This window comes from Galeopterus variegatus, unplaced genomic scaffold, assembly GCF_000696425.1.
Source record: "Galeopterus variegatus unplaced genomic scaffold, G_variegatus-3.0.2 Scaffold3064, whole genome shotgun sequence".
Taxonomy (NCBI): Eukaryota; Metazoa; Chordata; class Mammalia; order Dermoptera; family Cynocephalidae; genus Galeopterus; species Galeopterus variegatus.
The window spans coordinates 200072-222028 of record NW_007729175.1 but is presented as its reverse complement, the minus strand read 5'-3'; the positions used below and the strand labels follow the sequence as shown (position 1 = coordinate 222028).

Sequence of the window (21957 nt, the reverse complement as noted above, 5' to 3'; positions counted from 1 at the left end):
TTAAAAAAATGTATTGAGCTGTTTTATTTTAACTTTTTTATTATTAGTATATTCATTCTTACAAATCATGATATACCTGCACTTCCATGTTCATTGCAGCTCTGTTTACAATAGCTAAAATCATCATGTTGAAGAGAAATCTATAACCCTATGTTTATTGCAGCTGTATTTACAATAGGCTATGGAACCAACCTAAGTGTCCACTGATGGATGACTTGATAAAGAAAATGTGGTATATATACACACTGGAACACTATTCAGACATAAAAACGAATGAAATTCTGCCATTTGCAGTAACATGGATGAGTCTGGAGAAAATTACGTTAAATGAAATAAGCCAGACAAAGAAACAGAAATACCACGTTCTCACTCATAACTGATTGCTAGGAAAGAAGGGAGGGAGAAAGGAAGGAATGGAGGAAAGAAAGAAAAAAAGACCACAACAATATGTTGAACTTTCAGAAGAAGAAAATAAACCTAAGGATACTAAAGATGGGGAGGAGGAAGGAAGGGGGTTGGGGAAGTGATAGGTAGAGCTGCTTTTTAAAGGTAGAGAATAGTTTCTTAAAATTCAGTTCCCCAGTTGGACTAGGCCATCATGGGGCCAGGACCTGGGTCCCCACATGACTTCTTGTTCTAAGTGTGCTCCTTCTCAGCTCTCGGTCAGGAAGAACCAAAACCATAACAATAGAAGCTACTAGTTGTTAAGCATTGACTTTGCACCAGGAGGCCTAAACAGATCATCTCAGAGAAAGCTTGGCAATGAAACCATCCACCTTACAGATGAGAAAACCAAGACTTGAGAGGTTACAGAATGGTCCAAATTCACTCAGCTGATCCGTGGCAGAATGGAGCCCAGTCTGTCTGACACCAAAGCCTGGATTTTGGTTTACAAAATTTTAGAGTATGAGAATCTCTTTCTAACATCAAAAATTTTTGTGGGCTCCCATATAATGTCAGTTTTATTTTTAGTAACTTTTGATAGACAGTAGCACATCTGATGACAAAATTCTATTATGACAGCAGTAATCCTTTTAAATGGCTTTGTAAGTGGATTGTCCCCCAAAGCACTGTCGTATAGAAGTACTTATACACTTGACACACATTGAGTGTTTAGGCTACAGACAATGCCGAGTGGCACTCAGGTCTAGAACCTGATCCCTGTGCTGTCCCCTGGGAGAGCCACTGCTCCAGGCCACAGAAGGTTGTCTGAGTTGGTCAGCAATCCTCCACAACCCTGTGCCCTCGGCCTCTACATTTCACCCTCACCTGAACTCCATCCCGTGAGAAGCTGGTCCTGTGAACAGCACCTTGATGACTCGGCCCCTCCTCAGCTGATACCATCAGCTCTGTCCCACTGCCACTCCTCTCCCCAGCTGCCCAATACACTTGGCCCCCGAACGCTGCTCTCGAGAGCTGCTCTTCTTCCCAGCAATCTTCACATCTTCCTTCAGCCATTTACCTGCCATTACTTTCCCCATAGCCTGTTTGGTCCAAGTCCTGTGTGCCTTGTTACAGCTCCTGCTAGGCCTCTGCGTTCTACCTGTCACTCTGTTATCTACACCTTACAGGTGTGTGTTTTAACGGCGTTACAGCCTTCTGGAGGAGGGAGCTACTTGGCAGGAGAAATGAGGGGGACTTGCGTGAGAAGGGTACAAGTGCAAGCAGCACAGCAGAGGCGTGGCGGGCCTGGGGGGCGTGGGGAGGGTCCAGGATGAGCTGTCAGCATGGGGGCAGATGAGAGGTTGACATGTGGTGATACACTTTGACTTAGCATCTTAAAGAGGATGATTTTCCCTCATGACTCATCGTCTTTAATTATGTCCTGTTTCTTCTTAGAAAAATAATGATATGAACAAAAGTTTGAAAAATGCAGTGGATTATATTTTTAAAAACCAGTGATTATTTCGCCTTAGATTGACAAATGCAAAGTGACTCAGGCTGTTTGTGCTTTTCATCCTAACACAGTGACATCTCAATACTTGGAAAAATTAAGACGACCAGCTCCTTTGTACTTCTCAAAGTACATTTGATATCACACAGCTGTTTTTCCTGCTTTACAGACATTCAGGTTTTATTTCAATCCCAATATTCCAAATTAATAAAAGTTTGACCATTTTGCAGTTCATCAAAAATAAAAAATGCTGTCATTACATGCAATTTTTAATTTAATTTCATTAGTCCAAAGAAAGTGTTCATGGTTTTGAACTAATTTCAGTCCTTCACTTACACATTTTTCAAATACATATAAATCTGTGAGTTATGTCCCACAAACAGCCCAGTACTAAATAATCACTAAGCTTAATTGATTTCCAACAGAAATTCCCCACATTCAAAAAAAAGACAGACAGAAACTATCCCACATGTACCTTAATGCCTTTGGTATCCTCTTCATCAAATGAGCCGATATCAAAGGCATCTGCAGCATTGACTTCGCCCCGGGGAGGAATCAGGGGTGGCGGGTACTGGAAGATCCAAAGAAGTATGGTATGGTTATCAGCTGACCTTTACAGCCCCTCCCAACCTAATGTTCTATAAAAAGAACACAGTGCGAGACATCAACAAGCCACCTCTGTGCAGCACTGCATTCAAGCTCATACATGTCACATTGCATATCTCACATAAGAGCCTTTGCATTGAACAGCTACCAGGGAAGACCCCAGATTTTGAACAAATTCAAGAAACAAAAAAGACTATGACCAAAGTCTCAAACAATTTTTAAATGTAACAAAGTCTCAAGACTGCATATCCCCCCAGCTCAGCCTTGAGAAAGCACGTTCTCTTGGACGATGCAGCACCACCTTCCAGGTGCTGGACTGCAGCACACAGGAGGGCCAGACAGAGCGCTGCGCACCTGCCAACATCCCGAGGTCAGTGCTGACCAAAGAAGTGCCTGAGCTCTAATTCTTTTTAGGCAGGACTGACAGAGTAGTCTCTCTTTGCTACAGAAAATCATCATTCCTCTGCAGCCTGAGTTCATGTGAAAAGTAGTCCAAAGCTGATAATTGACATTTAAAAAAAAAATTAATTTGGGTGTTTCTTGTATTAATGTGAATACAATAAAGTTTAAAATAAAAAAGGAGAATTATGCTGATTTAAAATCATGCTATTTCTTAAATTATGTGGTACTGGGCTAGAAAATATATGTGAGTCCATGACAAAAGTTTCTTGCACATTTTTATATAGATCTGTGTAAAAAATACAGTTACAAATTGAGGTAAGAATTTAAGAAGATGAGTTAAAACTTAAAAAAAAGACATTTGAATTAGCTAGATAACAGCTCCATTTCATCACTTATTAATTTATATACAAGATATTTTCAAAATTGTTACACCAGGGAAATGACAAGGGAGAAGCCACCCCAAAAGGAGTTAGCCATATAGTAACACTTAGGTTAGAAGAGCAATGTGGACTCAGGAATCTGGAGCAAGGACCCCGAGGGGACAGAACCAGGAAGCCATGCGTGGGGGTACAGGGAAGGAGACAAGAGTGTAGAGACGGTGGTACCCGGAGCGCAGTCCCAGAGGGAGTGCGTACCTTTTGTAAGTAGACATGCTGCCACTCGATGCCTTTGAAAAAGCCATGCTCTTTTACTTCCTGTGCCCTGGAGAAGAAAGAGTCATAACAGTGGTAGGCATGCAATAGAAATAAAAAAATATTTCGCAAAAATTGTCTCCTGTTAACATAGAGGGATTATTTCCCGATCTTCAAGAAAGCAGGTAAAATAAGGTGCTTTCAAAGCAACACAAGAAACGCTGTGATGTTCAGAAATACTGCATGCTGAACCTAGGAATACTATCTCATATGATCATTTATTTGGGATTTTCATTCCAGTTTAAGAAAACCTAGGAGTTTTCACAGATATGTTTGTGTGCATATATGTGTATGTATGTATCATCTATGTATACATATGTGATAATTCTGTAGTCATGAGAACATAATTTAAATAAGAATTAAATAGGAGATCTACACATTAAAAAGATTTATGGCAAATGTCTACAAGCTACTTCTTACAGTCTGTAATCATCTCATTCATTTGATAGATTCTATACTGTTGGCCTCCCCTGCCACAGTATGAGCTATGAGAAGAGGGGCTGTGTCCACCTTGCACACGGCCTCAGCCCCACACTTAGGATGGTGTCTGCTCTCAGCGCGTGCTCAGTAAACATTCACTGAACGAACAGATGGAATCCGAGTCAAGGGCATCCCTTTGCATTCTCACCAGAAACACTTGGGAGATGTTCTTATTCTGCTCCATTTTGTGCCCATCATTGTCTGTCTACATGTTAAGGGCAGTAAGCTAAACGAGAAGTTTGCCTGCCTAGATCCAAGCAATTAAAAACACCTCAGAGAAAAGGCTTCTGGTTCAAGCCAGTGACTGGACATAAGAATGCAACTTTGCTCCTTCCCTCAATCATTGAGATGATAGCAGAGAAACATGGAGATATAACATTATATATACATGGAGATCACAAAGAGAGTGGGAGATGGCCAGCAGCAGACAAGAAGGGAGAGGACAGAGGGGCAGCAACTGATGGCACAGAGCAGCAGAGCCCCTGGAACAGAATCAGTATGCTGAGCTTCAACTTCAGGTGGGAGACCCAGGACTGAAACTTGGGGCATGGAACCCTTGACCTTAACGCACATATGCACATGCACCCATGCACACCCATGCACATATGCACACACACATGAACACTCTCACACACTACACTTCCTTCCCCCATATCCAGCCCCCAAACACTTGCAGCTAGGGGTTTATTCTAATAGGAGGGTTCTACTTTTAAAAAATTAAACCTGCTAAACATTATAAAAATAAATCAATAAAAGGGTTAGGAATTTAAACTATCAGAAAGTAAAACAAAGAATCAAAGCAAAAATGTGGATAATATACAAGATCAGGAGCCGAGAGGAACAATCTAGAAATCCCAATGTCCATCCACTAGGAGTTCAAAGAGAAACAGAGGAGAGGAAATGTTAAAGGAATAAAATAAGAGTATTCTCCAAGCTGAAGAACATGAGTCTTGGAGTGAAAAGGATTCTAAGTGCCTGACATAATGAGGGACAACCACATTCCATTTGATTGTACACATTAAAGCAATGTCTTCAAAGTTCTGGGGGGAAATTATTATTCATTTAGAATTTGATATCTAGCCTACATATCAATCAAGTTTGAGGACAGCAGGGAGACATTTTAGATATGTAAGAAGCTAGAACATTCACATCTCACAGTCCCTCTTCAAGGAGTTACCTGAGACCACGCTCTAGCCAAATACACAGGGAGACCCAGAAAAGCAGAAGGCAGGGAATCAAGTAAATGGCAGATTCAAACCAGGAGAGTAAAAAAGGGAAGTGGTGGATGGGATGATGCTGATTAGCAGAAATAGAGACAGCATCCAGTTCTTGGAGTTGGTTGAGTCCTCCATGAAAGAAAAATCAGGGAAAAATGAAAGTCCACAACTGTGATATATCTTTTGATATACATATATATACACAGTCATGCGCCACTTACTGATTCTGGTCAAGGATGGACACATATACAATGGTGGTTGGAGCAATAGCCTATACCATATAATAGCCTAGGTGTAGCAGGCTATACCGTCTAGGTTTCTGTAAGTACACTCTACATGTTCAAACAACAACGAAATCGCCTAATGATACATTTTCCAGAACATAACCCTGTTGTTAAGTGATGCGTGACTGTATATATCTTACATATTATATATATACACACACACATATGATCATGTCATATATTTCATATATGATATACATACAAAACAAGACTAAGCAGATACTATGTAATGAATGTTATGTTGCCACGATAGTGTAAATACTACTATTTAATTTACAACTTTTGAAATCAACCCATGTGTAAACCTCAAAGATTGACTATGATCGATTATGAATGTAAAATAGGAAGTAAATAGTATCAACTTGATATAAAAATGAAAATTAACACGTTTTGCTTTCCAGGTAAAGATACAAAAAGGGAGAAACAATGGCCTACCCGCCTCCTTGACAGCCCAGCCGCTTACTAACGTCTCTCTGGAGCAAGCCCTCCAAAAGGGACTTTAGTTCAGGGGAGAAGGTATCTGGAAGTTCCACATTCTGGGGAAAAGAAGGGTGAGATATCAAAAAATCCACTCATGGAAACAGTGCCCTCCCCCCAACCAGATTTAAAGGCTGTGTCTTGAATAAGAATAGTATTAAAAATTACATATTCATTATGAATTAATGTTTATTCCAAAGAAACATAAAAATATTACTAATCAGTGTCAAAATCAATTAATAGGCTGGGGCCAGGTCAGAAGAACTGGAAGGCCTCTTTACTAGTCTGCATCACAGTAAATTCTCCTTTGATTTGATTTTTTCACCTATGTTCTCAATTTTTTATATCTTCTCATACTGATTGCTAGCAAATCTTGATTTTTGCCTTGGAATCTATTTCCATTCATGTTTTTTAGAAATTCTTCTAAGAATTGTATCTTCATTTATTTATTTCAAAAAAACAATTTTTTATTATTTTCATATTTATATATTATACATAATATTTCTGTATTTTATATTTTATATATTTACATAATATTTTGTATTATAGCACTTTTATTATTAATGGAATGAAACATGAAAATTGTAATGCAAATAAGAACACAGTTTTTAAACCCGCTTACCACAGTAAGGGTCATTCGGTCTATCTCATGCTTATCTTTGGTTTTATGTTGTCTGAAAGGGCTGTGACTGTAAAAATAAAAAACATTCTATTAAAATATGGCATCAGGTAACTTAGCACATATCACTGGCTAATATTTGGGAAAATACTGTGTCCTGTCATTGTTCGTTCAAAACTACAGCAAAACTACAGAAATGCAAAATCCATAAATGTTTATAATTTCCAGAGAAAAACTGGTGACCAAATATACTGAGTCTGGAAAGAGCAAGTTGTAACATCTTATTTGAACTGCCTCATCTTCAGTTCAATGAAACTGTGCTGCTAAAATATACTTTTCCAATTAAGATACCATTAGAAAAAAATAAATATAATTAGCCAACAGGTAGTTATGAAAATGGAAGTCATTTATACAACATTTGTCACAAGTGTTTGAGCTAACAATAACCATTATTGTATTTTGATACAATTTTCCAGCAAAGTAGAAATTGGTCACTTAAGACATCCCAAGGAACTGCAGTCAAACCAAAACATGATCACAGTGAACACGATTCACCTATAGAAACCAGTAATTTTAAGCAATGCATTCCTTTGATGGTAACAGAGACCAACTGATCATGCTTTCTCATGTTTACCTATGCAGAGCCCAGAAAAGGTGGGTTCGAGCTGTGATGTGGCTGCTTACTGGCTGTGAGCCAGATTTAAGCCTTCAGTATCAATTTGTGTACCTGTAAAACAGGGTTCCTGCCACATACTTCACAGAAGTGGTGAAGGAGAAAATTAAAATGTCTATGCAAGTAGCCAAGATAATGGCAGTATACAGTAGGTACCTAATATAGCAATCATTTGTGAAGTTAATAAAGATGATTCTTACTTTATAAAATTAATGCCCACTTAATAAATTATGTAAAACAGATTATTCTTACTCTTTATCATGTTTTTAAAACTCTGGAGAAGATGGCTTTTAAAGGAAACTTTATCACTAAAAGATATTATAAAATATGCAAATCAGAACACCATGGCCTTATTTATTTATTTGAAAATTTAAGGGATATATCTGATTGAGTTTTCTTACAGAAAGACATACCTTTAAAGTGACTAATCCTATAAATTCATTTATAAGGCACATATGACATAATCTGAGGCAAAATATCATGCAAAATATTCTAATTTTAACTCCATAAAATGGATTAGAATGTTGAACACACAAATCAATGAGATTATAAAAAAGAATTAAAATTCTACTTCTCCTGCATTGCTTCTTACTGCTACTGAGCTGGCCACCCTACTGAATTAGTTAAATGATGCATTGAGCCATCTCTGGCAGAGATTATCACATTTTAGAGCATTTATTATCTTAAACACTTTAATTTTCTTTTTGTACAAGAGAGGGCGCTCTAATGCTTTATTTTCTTCCTTATAATGCAGTGAACTACCAAGTAATTTCCATCTCTTAAAAGCATTAATTTGAAAATAATAATTAAAACAAGGAAAATTAGCACCAAACAAGCATGTGCTAATCTTTAAAATAGATTTTGATTGGAAATAATCTTTTCACCTTGTTTCCAAGGAGAAAAATGTACAATTACTGCATTTAAAAAGCAAATAGGATATAAAAACAAATAATATGTTATTTATAAAATGTTATAATTTTTTAAAACATCATACTTGTATCATCTTTTATAAAAAAAATCTACACAAATATTAACATGTTTACAATCCCAAAGAAAAGGAATCAAAGTTTATTACATTTTATTAAAACCTTAGTCTTCCTGCTTGACAGAGCTATTTCCACCCCACAGTGTTCCTTAATGTATAAAAATGAATTAAGTGAAGATCTTGTGTTTTGGCAAATCCTTCTGACTTGGTTCCTGTGTGCAAAGCCAAAGGATCCCACTTCTGCCCTTGGACCTCCATTCTTGCCTGCACTTGACCCCTGTCCTTGCTTGCATCTGATGCCGGAAGGAAAGGGCTGTGCCCTGACTTTGCAGAAAAGGCCTGCTGTGTTCTGACACAAACGCTCTGTGCTAAATTTAACGTCTTTCATGAGACCACAGGGAGGCTTGTAAGGGGACTGGAGTTAAAGTTAGTGATGCTAAAAACATTTCCAACACATGGGCCCTATCACTGCAAATCTCACTTATAAATATAGCGACTCCATGTCCAACTCAATAAGAAACTATCGGAAAATGATTTTCAGCTATTCAATTCTATGCTGCAGTGTTGAGAAAGTTTGGTCTTTTAAGTCAAAATCTTGATGCACATCTGTTTCCAATGTATTCTTGATTATTCTTTGTGAACAAAGCCAAAGACTGGGTTTCTATTTTGGAAAATGTTAAAGAAAACCTACGATAGTAATAATCTCCATTCTGAGTGAGGCACGTGGTGCTCACAGATCCTGTGTGATCACAGCTGTTCCCTGGTGCAGCTGCTTTAAATAGGAGACAGTAACAGGCCTGTCAACAGCTTCCAACGCAGAGCCAAGTCCTCCCAACACAACATGCAACATTCTGGCTGCATCGGGAATGTTGTGGGAACAGAATTCACAAGGGCAGTGGTCAAGTGCAGCTTTCTGAATTCCAGACTGAGATAGCCACACATTTCCCCCAAACAAGCTGGGAAATCACTCAAGATATCATAAATTATGGGGAAACACACACACATACCACATTAGATATATCATATTCACAGGGAAACAATACATTTATAATTACAACTGATTAAAAACTCTCATACCAAATATTAATTTTAGACTACCAAAAAGATTGCATGTTACATTAAATATGCATTTTGAACCTAAGCCAATAGCTTTCACAATATTTATAAACATTCCTACTTTCCCTACATGGAACAAACTCAATAACCACAGGCAGCACTCAACTCTCCCCAGGCTACCCCCCAGGCTGCTCCCTACTTCTGACACTTCCAGGGATAGATCATCAGTGGTGACAAGCTGAAGACTGAAGCCATTGTCACAACAATTCTTTTCCTTAACAGACATCTTAAATCTAGATTGAGGATCACAGCAGTCCCACACATTTGCAACATGGACACATCTTCATACACAGATGCTCTTAAATGTCTGACCAAGTCATCTTAAATGTCAGTAGTGACCAGCACCCAAAAATATTGCATATAAAAGGCTCAGTTCATCACTGTGAGTCCAGGAAGGCAAAACACCTTTCCAAGCCTTGCCAACTTTTTCCACCCAGATTCCTTCTCCAAATGCCTTGCAGTATTCCCTTAGGGAGTCAAGACAAAATAAGGGGTGTAGAAAAGTGTTTCAGCAGAAGCAATGGGGCACTTTGGTCAGTGCAAAGAGCATTAAACCACAAAAAATAAAAGTGAAAGACACTTGATGACAACTGGCTTGACGTTAATTCACAGATATGGAAAGGAGGGAGAAGAGACTTGCTCTAGAGCAGCGTTTCTCAACCTCGGCACTGTTGACATTCGGGGCTGGGTAATTCTTTGCTGGGGTGGTTGGTGCTGCCCTGTGCACTGTAGGATGTTGAGCAGCATCCATGGCCTCTACCCACTAGATGCCAATAGCAGCCCCTCCCAACGTTATGACAACCAAAACTGTCTCCAGGCATTGCTAAGTACAGATGAAAGCTGAGTGGTCATAAGAGTATTAGGACACAGAGGGCACAGGCTGCTCCCAGGGCCAGCATGCAGGAGGCCCCACCAGGCCAGTGCTCTGTCTACTCAACCTCCTCTCAACTTGTTTCTGTTTCTTAGGCCCCTTGTGCCTGAGAAAAAAAACAGCTGCTAGGGGCTCCCTTTTATATAGCAAATGAAAAATGCATAGGATGCTCACAGACATAGCCTTGAGGTTTTCCCACGTGCGACTTTCTGAGGAATTAGAACAGGTGACAATATCCCCTCCTGTACAGCTGAGGCAATGAAGGCTCCTGTGCACAGTCCCACCCTCTGCTGACTCCATCACAGGGTTTTGCTTCTGAAAGGCCCTCAATAAACATTAGTTTAATTTGAACCACTGAAATTTTACAAGTATTGATTTTGGTAATAATATTACTATGCTCTCGATCATCTTGAATCTAGACCAGCACCATCTTTAACTCCTATCCTTCCATATCCAAGCATCTATTAAAAAAACCAAAAATACAAAAACAAACAAACAAAAAACCCTACAAAAACCTTGTACTGCTGATTCTACCTCTACAATACTGTCGTCATTCGCCCCCTTCCAGTCCCAGTGCCACTGGGCTAGCTCAAGCCCCAGGCTCTTACACCTGCCTCCCATTTCTGTCCTGCCAGTGTTCATGATGCTGCCAGGATCATCTCACTGAAAAACCACCCAACCTGTCACTGCTTTGCTGAAAAGTCTCTGGGGCCTCAAAAGTAAGGGCCAAACCCCACAGCATGGGATTCCAGGTCCTCCCCTGATCTTCCAGGCCTTTTCTCTCAGCCTCCATCCCCTCTTGAGAAACAGCTGACCCATCATTTGCTGGTCACTGACGGTGAACAACCTGCTCCTACTGTCCCCTCCACATGAAAAGCACATTTGTTCTCCATCCCATGTCTTTGTATTGTCATCTTTTCTCTGAAAGCCCATTTGACATACCATCTCCTACATGAGGTGGGGCCTGCTCTTCCAAGTTACAGTTGGTCTCCCACATCTGTGCTCCCCCAGCACGTCACTACGGCTCATCCAGCTCATAGCCCTGTGTGTTCGTCTCCACCTCTTCTCCTGGACTGCATCTTCCAGGACTGCATGAGGTGTGTTCACTTTCTCCTTCTCTTCTTCCCTCCCTCCTTTCCTTCCCTCTGATCCCTTTCCTTGCTTATTTCCTCCCTTCTTCCTTCCTTTCTTCCTTCTCCCACGGCATCAAGCACAGTCTCATGTATTGCAAGTACTCAATAAATGCTTATCAATTTTAATTTAAATCACTTAAGTCAAAAAGCACTTCGTGTTCTTTGATTTTAGCACTATAGTCCCTCTGATCCCTTTCCTTGCTTATTTCCTCCCTTCTTCCTTCCTTTCTTCCTTCTCCCACAGCATCAAGCACAGTCTCATGTATTACAAGTACTCAATAAATGCTTATCAATTTTAGTTTAAATCACTTAAGTCAAAAAGCACTTCATGTTCTTTGATTTTAGCACTATATCATATCCATGAACGACTTCTGAATAAGTGATTGAAAGAATGGCATAAGGTCATAAATCTTAGTGGGGAAGATTCATCAGATCCCATCTATCATACACTGAAAAGATTCTTCCTATTTCAGGCTCCATAAGTGATCACCAGACAGGGAACTTGCTATTTGTAAGGCAGAACGCTCCTTCACCGGGTAAATCAAATGTTTGAATGGACATTCTTGTATTAAACTGCAACCTTTTTCCTCCTTAAAATGCCCATCCTCTGGGGTTATACAGCATGAATACAACCCCTTCAATACGATGGCATTGCAGTAGCTGGAGACAGGCATCACAGCCCCCTAAGCTCTGTACCCAGCTCTTCCAACCTCTCCATGTGAGCCATAGTTTCTAGTAGCTCTTTCATCATCCTTTTCTCATCTCATCCCTCCCGTCCCAGCCTCAAAACCATCCTCCCAGTGTCTTTCTATCTGCCAAGACTTCTCTCAACAGGAGCCACACTGAACTTAATGCTTCAATCAAGCATGATCAAGGATTTCACAAGAGAATTAATATCTTCCAATTCAGTGCTCCAAACCTGAATTATGGCCAAATAGGGATGAATTCACTTTATCAGCCACAAATCACACTGTTGGATTATACAGACGTAAGAATGAAACAAAACCCTCCAACCTTCTAAAAATTAGTGTTATTCTAAATCCTCCCTCGCCAATATGCATGGACATTTTTACAAATAGAATAATAAAGTAGAAAAGTAAATAAAGCCCTAAATGCGAGGCTCTGCAGATTTCCCTGCTATATTTTACTGTTGATTTTTGCATTCCATGGCTTAGCTGCTGCACAGAGTTTACCATCCCCACATTCTATGAGTATGGATTCTACATCTCCACTTCCATCTCTAGCAGAGATCAAAGGCAAAGAGTGGCTCCACCAGGGGGAAAGTGTCTCTCATGGGAAATGCTTTCTCTGGTCTGCTTTGTATGAACTCTCTAATTAGGTCAGCTGGTCTGATGACATGAATTAAGGCCAACCAGGCTCCACAAATACAACAATTCAATTATGGAGTAACAGGACCTGACTCCCTAAGCAATAATATGATTTTTAGATCCCAAGTGAATAGGGTGGGCAGAGAACAAGGGGATGGATGACCGGAGTCCTGAGGAAACAGCGAGGGTTCTCAGAGCCTAGTTTTGTGGGAATATGGAATCCAGATTTTCTTCAGAATGCATGAAATAGAAGAAGATGCAGCGGTATTCACATAGGCTTCTGACAGAAATGAGACAAGTCTAGCCCACTGTGAGCAATGCGTTCATAGGAGGGATGTTGAAAGGAAAATCTTGACAAGGACATTTTCACGTGAAATGCTCTTTATGTCATTGTGAGTAAAGAATTAAAAAAAATTTAAACCTTAAGCTTTCCATTAAAATTGGCTAAAACGTCTTAATATTAATGGAAACATGAACATAATTGTTAAGTGTTCAGTATGAGAATATATTTTGAAAGCGCTTCCCTTTCCCAGTCTTTTCCACTCTATTTCATCACCTTTGGTGGTTTAGAACAAAGGTAAAGTACATAATATTAGGCTTTAAAAATACAAATTAATTTCAGCATGTTTACAAATAAATGCTTACTTTTAAGATGGGTTTACTTTCGGTCTTTATTCTTTTTTTGTAACCCTCAAAATGCTTTAAGCTCACAAGAGAATCATAAGTAACTAACTTCTAGGGCGGGAAAAGTGATCCTACCTTCTTCAGTTATCCACATTTTTAAACAATACTTATTCCCAGAACATGGCTTATCAATGGCAATATTTCAAAGCAGTCTTATTTTGGTTTTAAAAGTGTTGTGATTCCTACATGGTTTGGAACAAAAGTACTAAGCCATCAGCTTTTATCTATAAGCTTATGAGACAGCAGATCTCACTCTGATAAGACAGAACCACCATGGCCACCTCCCAGATTAGCATGTGGCTTAAAGATCACTGATCTAAAATAACATTAGGGTCTAGTCATTTCTAAATATTCTTGATTTGGATCCTGGAACAGGCCATGATGATGGTGCTAAAAGGACACATTTCACTCACCCTCTTAGAAGTTTGAAGAGCATGCAGCCCAGGGAGAACCAGTCGGCACTACTGTCATACGCAGTTCCCTTCTGCAGCACTTCGGGAGCCATGTACCCATGGGTGCCACTAGGGAGAAGAGAGTATACATGCAGTTATCAGAGCTTGCACACCTTATAAAATAATAACAGCTGGTCAAGAGGCTCAGGCATCACTCATCAGATGGCAGCAGCTGTAAACAAGGAGAGGGGACAATTGTGCTTCAGCACAACATGATCCACTGAACGTCCAGTGGGAAAACAACCTCTCCTGCCTTTTTTAACATGTGAATTAACATAAGTGAATTATCATATGAAATAAATATGAAAACTGTGAGTTTCAGAGTCTAGGAGGTGAAACCTGGATCTCATTAGACCTTCTGTACTCATCTATGAAGAGCTAAAGTTCTCCCACCCTTTCAAGAGCTCTTGTGTAGAGACGCATGGGGTTGGGGCAAGCAGGGGGTGGAAGGGGAAGAAGGAAAGGACAATGAACGGGCAACTATACCACAGATCTGTGGACCCTGAAGGCACGGGCACATCAGCTCCTGTGCAGTGCCACCACCGTGCTGAGAACCTGAGCTCACATGTGCTAAGGGTGGGGACTACCTGCTTGGTTGCGGTCGGTGATAGGCCCCACCAGCCCACAAGTACTTAAGATGGAGAGACCATATGTCAGGTTTTAAAAACTGCTAAAGGTCAAAAGACACAATGCTAACCAAATATGAAGGTGATTTTCAGGAAATTGAGAAAATCACTACAGCCATTTTATGTATAATTTGCACTACCTGCAATTTGAAAGCCCTTCCCATTCTGTGACTCTCCACCTGTCTTTGAGGAGCTGAGCATGTACTACTCCACCCTGAAGAGTGAGAGCAGCTCATGGAGAACTTCCAAGACACAGCCCAAAAGGGCCCTTCAAGAGCCCTTTCTATGGACGCCCCACAACCTCTTCATCCTTCATTGATTTTCCCCATCAATCAAGTGGGTAATAAGATAACACCTCCACCTCTCGGGGTTGCTGTGTGGATGCCGTGGGCTGAGAATAGCACTGGCTGATACGAAGAACTCAATCCACATTGGGGGTTTAAATCTCCACTCTTATCTTAGTCTAATCATTTCTTAACTTACTTATGCTCAGTAACTGAGAATCTGCTCAGAAAAATGATCTTGGATCACCACTAGGTCCAGGACTCTCTAACTAAGAGGTATATTTTGAAAGAGTTTTATCAAACAGTGAAAATGGGCACTGGTCCATCGAGGCAGGTCTAGCATTTGGGAAGCTCTATCATCTGAAACTTAAAGTGTGACAGTGTGAGGTCATCGAGCCATGCTGTGAGAGCACCAGAGCTTTCTATGAGGAGCATCCAAACCATTTTCTGGGAAGGTTTAATTTCAGTCTTGCCTGGAAAGCCCTTGGTAGTGACCTTTTAATCTTTAATTCTCAGGATTAAATCACAATTCTGGAATGGAAAGATATCTACAAGAATAAGTAAAATACGTTAATGCAAATCAGATCTCCAAGCTTACATTAGACAAAATTAAAGTTACATGCCGAACTGCCTGCTGCTGTGGTTTTCCGATTCTGCCTACATGGCAGCTACTAATGCTTCCTAACCCATTCCACTAAAGATTTGTACTATTAATACTGAAAGAACACCTGAATGTTTTAAGACACTGTGGCCAGAGACACAGCTTTGTGTTCTTAGATAAAATAAGCTAGTACTCAAATTAGTCACTGACCATCTGTTCAATTCCAAGAGTTGTCCTTCGATTTTTCATGGCTACTCCACAGTTAACTTCTAGCTCATGATAATTTGTGATTCTGTCATTAAATGGATTAAATTTAAGTTCAAATCAGGAACCCCAACCTAACACTACTTTGTAGATGGGCTGGCTGCTAGATGAAGTCCAAAGATCACATCTACAGCTTTGAAAAGATCTGAGAAATGAAGTTCAGGTTGAAATTCTGGCCAAAATTCTTTAATCTAGTACTAAGTAGATCATTTCAAAGCCTCAGGGAGTTCACCCATATAGTGTGAAGAGTACAGGCTTTGTAATCAGACAGAATTAGATTGCAATTCTAGTTCCACAGTGTGCCAGCTATGTGACTTTGTTCAAGTTACTTAATTTCTCTGAACCCCAATTTCTATACCATAAAAAGTAGATACTAATATCTATAATTTATGGGGTTTCTGTGAAAATAACATTTTCAAAGCATCTAGCTTAGCATGCCTGGGACAGCACAGCTGACCTTCACCTAATAACACAGTGACTGCTCCCTGCACCGCCACTTCAACACACACTAGCACTTAATGGACATAGTTCCCCAGGCTGCTGGTTCCAGGAGGTCAGGGATTGGGTCTGTTGTACTGACTGCAGCATTACCAGCACCCAGCACACAGCAAATGGTAAATACTTGTTGGATTAATTAGTTGACCTAACCCTTGTAACTATCACATGAAGTAAGCATCATTGTTATCTCCTCTATAGAGAAGAGAAAAATGAGGCTTATACAACTTAGAAGAGAAACTCAAACCCAGATCTGTTGACTCCATAGCCTTTGTTCTTAGCCCCCAAAATGCCTCCTTTATCTAAAAATATAGTATTTCATTGTGCATTTATCTTTTCTAAGCAGTGGCCTCACTATCATCATTTAAACATGGAAACCAACCTTCTCAATCCTGCCCCTTTACAGATGCTGTTCAAATACCGTGCTTTCCAGAGCAGGCAAAGAACAGCCCACTGCTCAGAGCTGACAGGGATTACAGTCAAGTGGGCTAGGCCCTATAAAGAAATAACCCCATATCTGAAAGTTAATTCCTTTGGAAGATTATCTCTTATAAACTCTTGAATTCATATTTAGTTATGACCATACAAAATTGAAGAAATTAGCATACCAAATAGATGTGGCATTAAAAATTCAAAGGACTCTTAAAAATGCCTGATGCACTCCCTGAGAGAAGCTTATACAACCACAGGTTCTGGCATAATAACTGTAAAGTGCTAGCAAAATGCTAATGCTTTTATCACCATATCCCAGGTTCTGTAGAAAAAGAGAAATATGTTTACAGAAATGGTGCTATTCACTGTTAACATTTGATCAGAGCTTTAAAAGACAATTCTGATTTAATACAGTCCCTCATAAAGTACTGCAATTCAGAACCACTTTACTTTCAGTTACACAAAGAGAAAGGTCTAGTTTATTTTCTGCATGGATGCATAAAATGAGACTCCTGGAAGTTTCTTCAAGAGCGTTCAACACAGAGGTGAATGTTAGCTCAAGATGTCCAATAAAATGTAATTTTAAAAGATTCGGTGCTAAGAATGAGATATTTAAAGAGACAAAATAAAGCAAAAGTTTCCTGCTTTTCCACCAACTGCACCCACATCCATACTTTCCACCCAGATAAACGGATACCGAAGAGAAATGAAAACAAGTGTGTACTCTCTTCCATTTCTACAGAGCCCTGGAAGAGCAGAGTTAGATTCCTGCTGATTTGTTAACCACCCCTGCTTCAGAAAGTAGTGCTTGGGCCAGGTCAACATGTGCTGATCAAGCAGGGCCACCCTCGAAGCAATCAGCACCCGCAAGGTGTCAGATGCTGGCTGAAGGCTGCGGCCTCAGGAGTTACCCCTACATGGTAAATTAAAGGACTAGTGCCATACCCAAATCTAACAATATGACTTTTATTAAAAGCCTGAACTGCAAATAGATGATTTGCTTAAATTAAAAAAAAAAAAAAAGATTCCTGCTTTCTCTTTAAAAAAAAAAAGCCTTTTTGAAAAAGAAGAAGGAAGAGTAGAGGAAGAGTAGATAGAGAGAGAACTTGCCCCCAAGGGCCTTCTTGGAGAGTTCTCTGCAGCTGCCTCTGCCCCTTCCTTGGCACCAAGGTTCTTTCATTTATCCTTATGACAACTTAAAGGGATTTGTAATTACCTCTACTTTAGAGACGAAGAGACTGACGGTCCAAGAGGTTGTCTGACTGACTTGGGTCCCACTGGCAGCATGTATTTGGGCTGACTCTTTCTGACAGAACACCCTGGCCCCTGAGCAGGTGCATTTACACTGTGGGTCAACTCATACCCCTGCAGACAGTGGTAGAAAGCACAACCCTCCTATCTCCTCTCCCACAACCTGCAACATGGGCTCTTCCCTGACCTGGCATTATCACAGATTGCAAATCACCACTGGTGATGGGAAAGGGAACAAATAGCCAGGCCGGTGTCAGACTGATTAAATGAGTCACATCAGAGAAACAACAGTGAACAAGTCGGTGAACTACTTACACACTTGCATGTGGCTTCTTTTTGGAAAAATCACAGGCAAGACCGAGATCTGATATCCTTACATGTCCGTGTTCATCCAAGAGGATATTTGCAGGCTAAACAGGAAGAGAAGATGATCTTCAGGAGTCCCCCAAATGCCACAGGGGCTTTGAGAGCATCTAAATCCATAGACACTGATTGACTGACATAGTTTGTTCCTAATCATGAATGATAGCTTCATATTATCACATCAAAGTCAGGCATGATACTGAGAACAACATTTCTGATGTTGACTGCAACTGGAAAGTGGTCATGATAGAGGCAAAGGATTCTACTCATTAGAAAATGAAACACAGGGCAGGTAACCCAGGAGGATTACGACCACACTTCATCGGAGATAACGCATCTCCTTTTCCTCGTCCCAAGAGCTCCTGTGCAGCTGTGCAGCCATGACAGCCTCTTGACAATGGCAGGTGAGTCCTCTGGCTTCTTGGCTCATGTGACTCATAAGGATTTTAGAGAATGAGGCCACGAAGCACAGCATAGAAAGGAATCTTGCAAGAATGTACAAATACTGACCTAAGAAATGAAAACTTTCAACAGTGTCACACTAATCCTGATAAATGTCATTTCTGTTTATTTGTACATCATCAACATAGGGCCTCACCAAATGACCAAATACAATTTTGACCATAACTCTTATGAAATGTATCCATTAAGATTAGATTTAGGTAGCATAATCATGGAAAACAAAGTTTCTGTTTATTTGTACATCATCAACATAGGGCCTCACCAAATGACCAAATACAATTTTGACATAACTCTTATGAAATGTATCCATTAAGATTAGATTTAGGCAGCATAATCATGGAAAACAAAGCTTCTCTCCCCCTAATATACATCAAATTACAGTCATCTTAATAATATTTTCTGCTGGAGATCAACTATTGTTTTGCTTGAAATAAAAATAATAGCACGATATTATAAAATTGAAGCATGAATAATCATGAGTGACTAGAATTAAGTTTGAATAGAAATTAAATAATACCACTGCCTACTAAATAGCTTAGAAAACAAAAATTCAGCATAAAGAAGATTAGAAACTAGTTACAGATTTAAATTAAAATGTATTACAATAGGTCTTCATGGGCCTTCAGCATGTACTTCATTCTTCTGCAAACTCACATGAGGAAATAAAATGCCACATGCTGACCAATATCTACTAATTTCTAATTTAATAAAAATATATCTTTTCTTCTTTATACTCGTATAAAATCTAAGGGAATAATTCTTTAACCTTATAGAAAGCTTTAAAATTCACAAACTATTTTGTGAGAAAAAAATGTAATTTTTACAATATTTTAGAAGGTAACCTTAAAAAGCTAATCATAACCTCTTAGCTCCTTAGAGAAAGGAATGTAACCCGTATGTTTCAGTTACCCACTGCAGTTTCATTCAAAGAGGAATCTGAAATGAGAGGCAAACACATTCTCCTGGAGGCTTCTCATCCTTCTGGCAAATTGTCACTCCTATCATTTTTCCTTTCATTATTATTTAGTCATTTATATGTTTGTACCATCATTTCTATAATTTATTATGGTCCCTTTTATCTCCATCCCTGACTTCAGACTGTTGGTCATCACAACTAGGTAAGTGTCATCATGGATGTAGTAAGCAATCTCCTAACTCCCTCTTTCATGTAGAATTCAGGACCAAGCACCACAGTGTGCAATGGGAAAACTCAGAAGAGGCCTATTTCATACTTTCAAGTCCAGTGAACCTCAACAGAGGACAAGAACAGAAACCCAAGCACAGCAATATAAGGTTATATAGTTACTGGATCTAAAAATCTATTAATGATTTTTTATGCCATCTCAAAACAATGTGAAGAGAGTGGACTTTGGAGGAAAATCTGGAGGCTGATCAGCAATCCACCCCTCACTGATCAGCCTCACCTCAGAGGAGGTGGGACTCAGCNAAGAGGCCTATTTCATACTTTCAAGTCCAGTGAACCTCAACAGAGGACAAGAACAGAAACCAAAGCACAGCAATATAAGGTTATATAGTTACTGGGTCTAAAAATCTATTAATGATTTTTTATGCCATCTCAAAACAATGTGAAGAGAGTGGACTTTGGAGGAAAATCTGTAGGCTGATCAGCAATCCACCCCTCACTGATCAGCCTCACCTCAGAGGAGGTGGGACTCAGCCATTCTGCATCTTGGTTCACCAGCTGACAAGCCTCATAAAATATATGTTCTTTGCTTGTTTATCTTTGAACCTCTCCAGCTCTTACAGAGAGTCATAGCCAAATCAGCTGCTTAGCTGAATTACAATTAATTATAAAATTAATTAACTGAATTACAATTCATTATAAAATAGGCAACAGCAAAAACTCCTTCCCTGCTTTCCATTAATTAATCAATTAAAATTTTTGACTTAGTGTTTGTGCTGCCGCAGGCACTGTCATAGGCACTGAGGTTACAATGACAACCAGGAAGGACAGGGATCTGTCCCTGCAGAGCATGGTCTACAAGAGACCAACATTACACAGCTAATGACTTTGTCAAGCTGCTAAGACAGGAGAAAAACAACAGGACTCTATGAAAGAGAAGGGGACTTCTGGAGGGCTGTTAGCACAACACCTACTATGCAGCATGAGGCTGTCACCCATCCTCACCTTCAAGTCTCTGTATACAACAAACCGATTATGCATGTGTTCCAGCCCCAGGATGATTTCAGTGGCATAAAATCGCATCTCCTTCTCTGAAAACACCCCATGCTGTGAAAGGTGATAGTGCAAATCGCCTCCTGGAATCAGAAGCAGAATGAATTCAAACATGTTAATTTACAGGAAACAAACATGGTTATCATCCCAAATAGTCAGGATGCAGTAGAAAAAGGTAAACTATGCTTCTGCTTTGTCAAAATACCTATTTTTGATTTCTGTAGTTTGGCAAAACACTTTAACCATTAGAAACATAACCATTGAGAAGTCTTAAATACAACAACGGGAGGGACGATACAACAAAACAGAGCCACCATACTCAGGTTGGCAGCTCAGCTCCCAGATACACCATCACAAGGAGGGACTAGCTAACCTGCTCTGATTTCTGAAATCCTATCTAATAACTGAAACAACCTACGGAGTGATCCACCAGATGGCTTAGCAATGGGCTCTGTGATCAGAGAAAAAATAAAAAAACAAAAACCAGTCATATGGATAGACATTTCATAAAGCATATACAGTAAATTTTTAATTGGTAAAATGCAAGTAGTGGGTATTTGGGTGTCCCAGTAAAATTATTCCAACTTTGCTATGTTTGAAATTCTTCATAATAAAATGTTGGGAAAAGCAAATAATCATACAGCCTTAAGTTACAGAGAGAAAATGCCACCAAGAGGGTAAGGGAATGCTTTTATTAACTACAAGGGAAAAGCCTCTACTGATTTATGAAAGTTAATGTGTTCAACTTTACTGCTCTTACTTTGACAGGTATCATCCCTCTCCACACACACATATTCCTGTAGAACCACCACCAGATCAAGATGTAAAAGATTTCCAGCATCCCAGAAGGCTCTCCAGTGCCCGTTCTAGTCAGTACTTGAGCCCCCAGCCCCTGGTCAGGCAAAGGTAACTCTTCTGCTCTCTCCCACCATCAGTGTTGCCTGTTCCGACAGGCACATAATCAGGATCATACAAGATATATGTTGCTGTGTCTGTCTTCTTTTCCTCATTATTATGTCCATGAAATTCCTTCATGTTTTTATATAGATCTGGTTTTAAATCAATCACT

The 21957-nt window shown here is 39.7% G+C and overlaps 1 protein-coding gene across 1 annotated transcript in view; it reads right to left on the bottom strand.

Annotated features, from left to right (window-relative positions):
• The window catches only part of ADRBK2 (adrenergic, beta, receptor kinase 2), a gene marked incomplete at its 3' end in the record, with an annotated part of 68238 nt that overhangs the window by 10685 nt on the left and 35596 nt on the right, over positions 1-21957 (bottom strand). Inside the window, exons 9-15 of the mRNA XM_008583851.1 lie at positions 20841-20971; positions 18182-18276; positions 13875-13982; positions 6675-6741; positions 6011-6111; positions 3538-3604; positions 2370-2465 (exon numbers count right to left, since the gene is read on the bottom strand). Of these exons, the coding sequence (XP_008582073.1) occupies positions 2370-2465; positions 3538-3604; positions 6011-6111; positions 6675-6741; positions 13875-13982; positions 18182-18276; positions 20841-20971 (665 nt within the window). The remainder of the gene's footprint in view (positions 1-2369; positions 2466-3537; positions 3605-6010; positions 6112-6674; positions 6742-13874; positions 13983-18181; positions 18277-20840; positions 20972-21957) is intronic.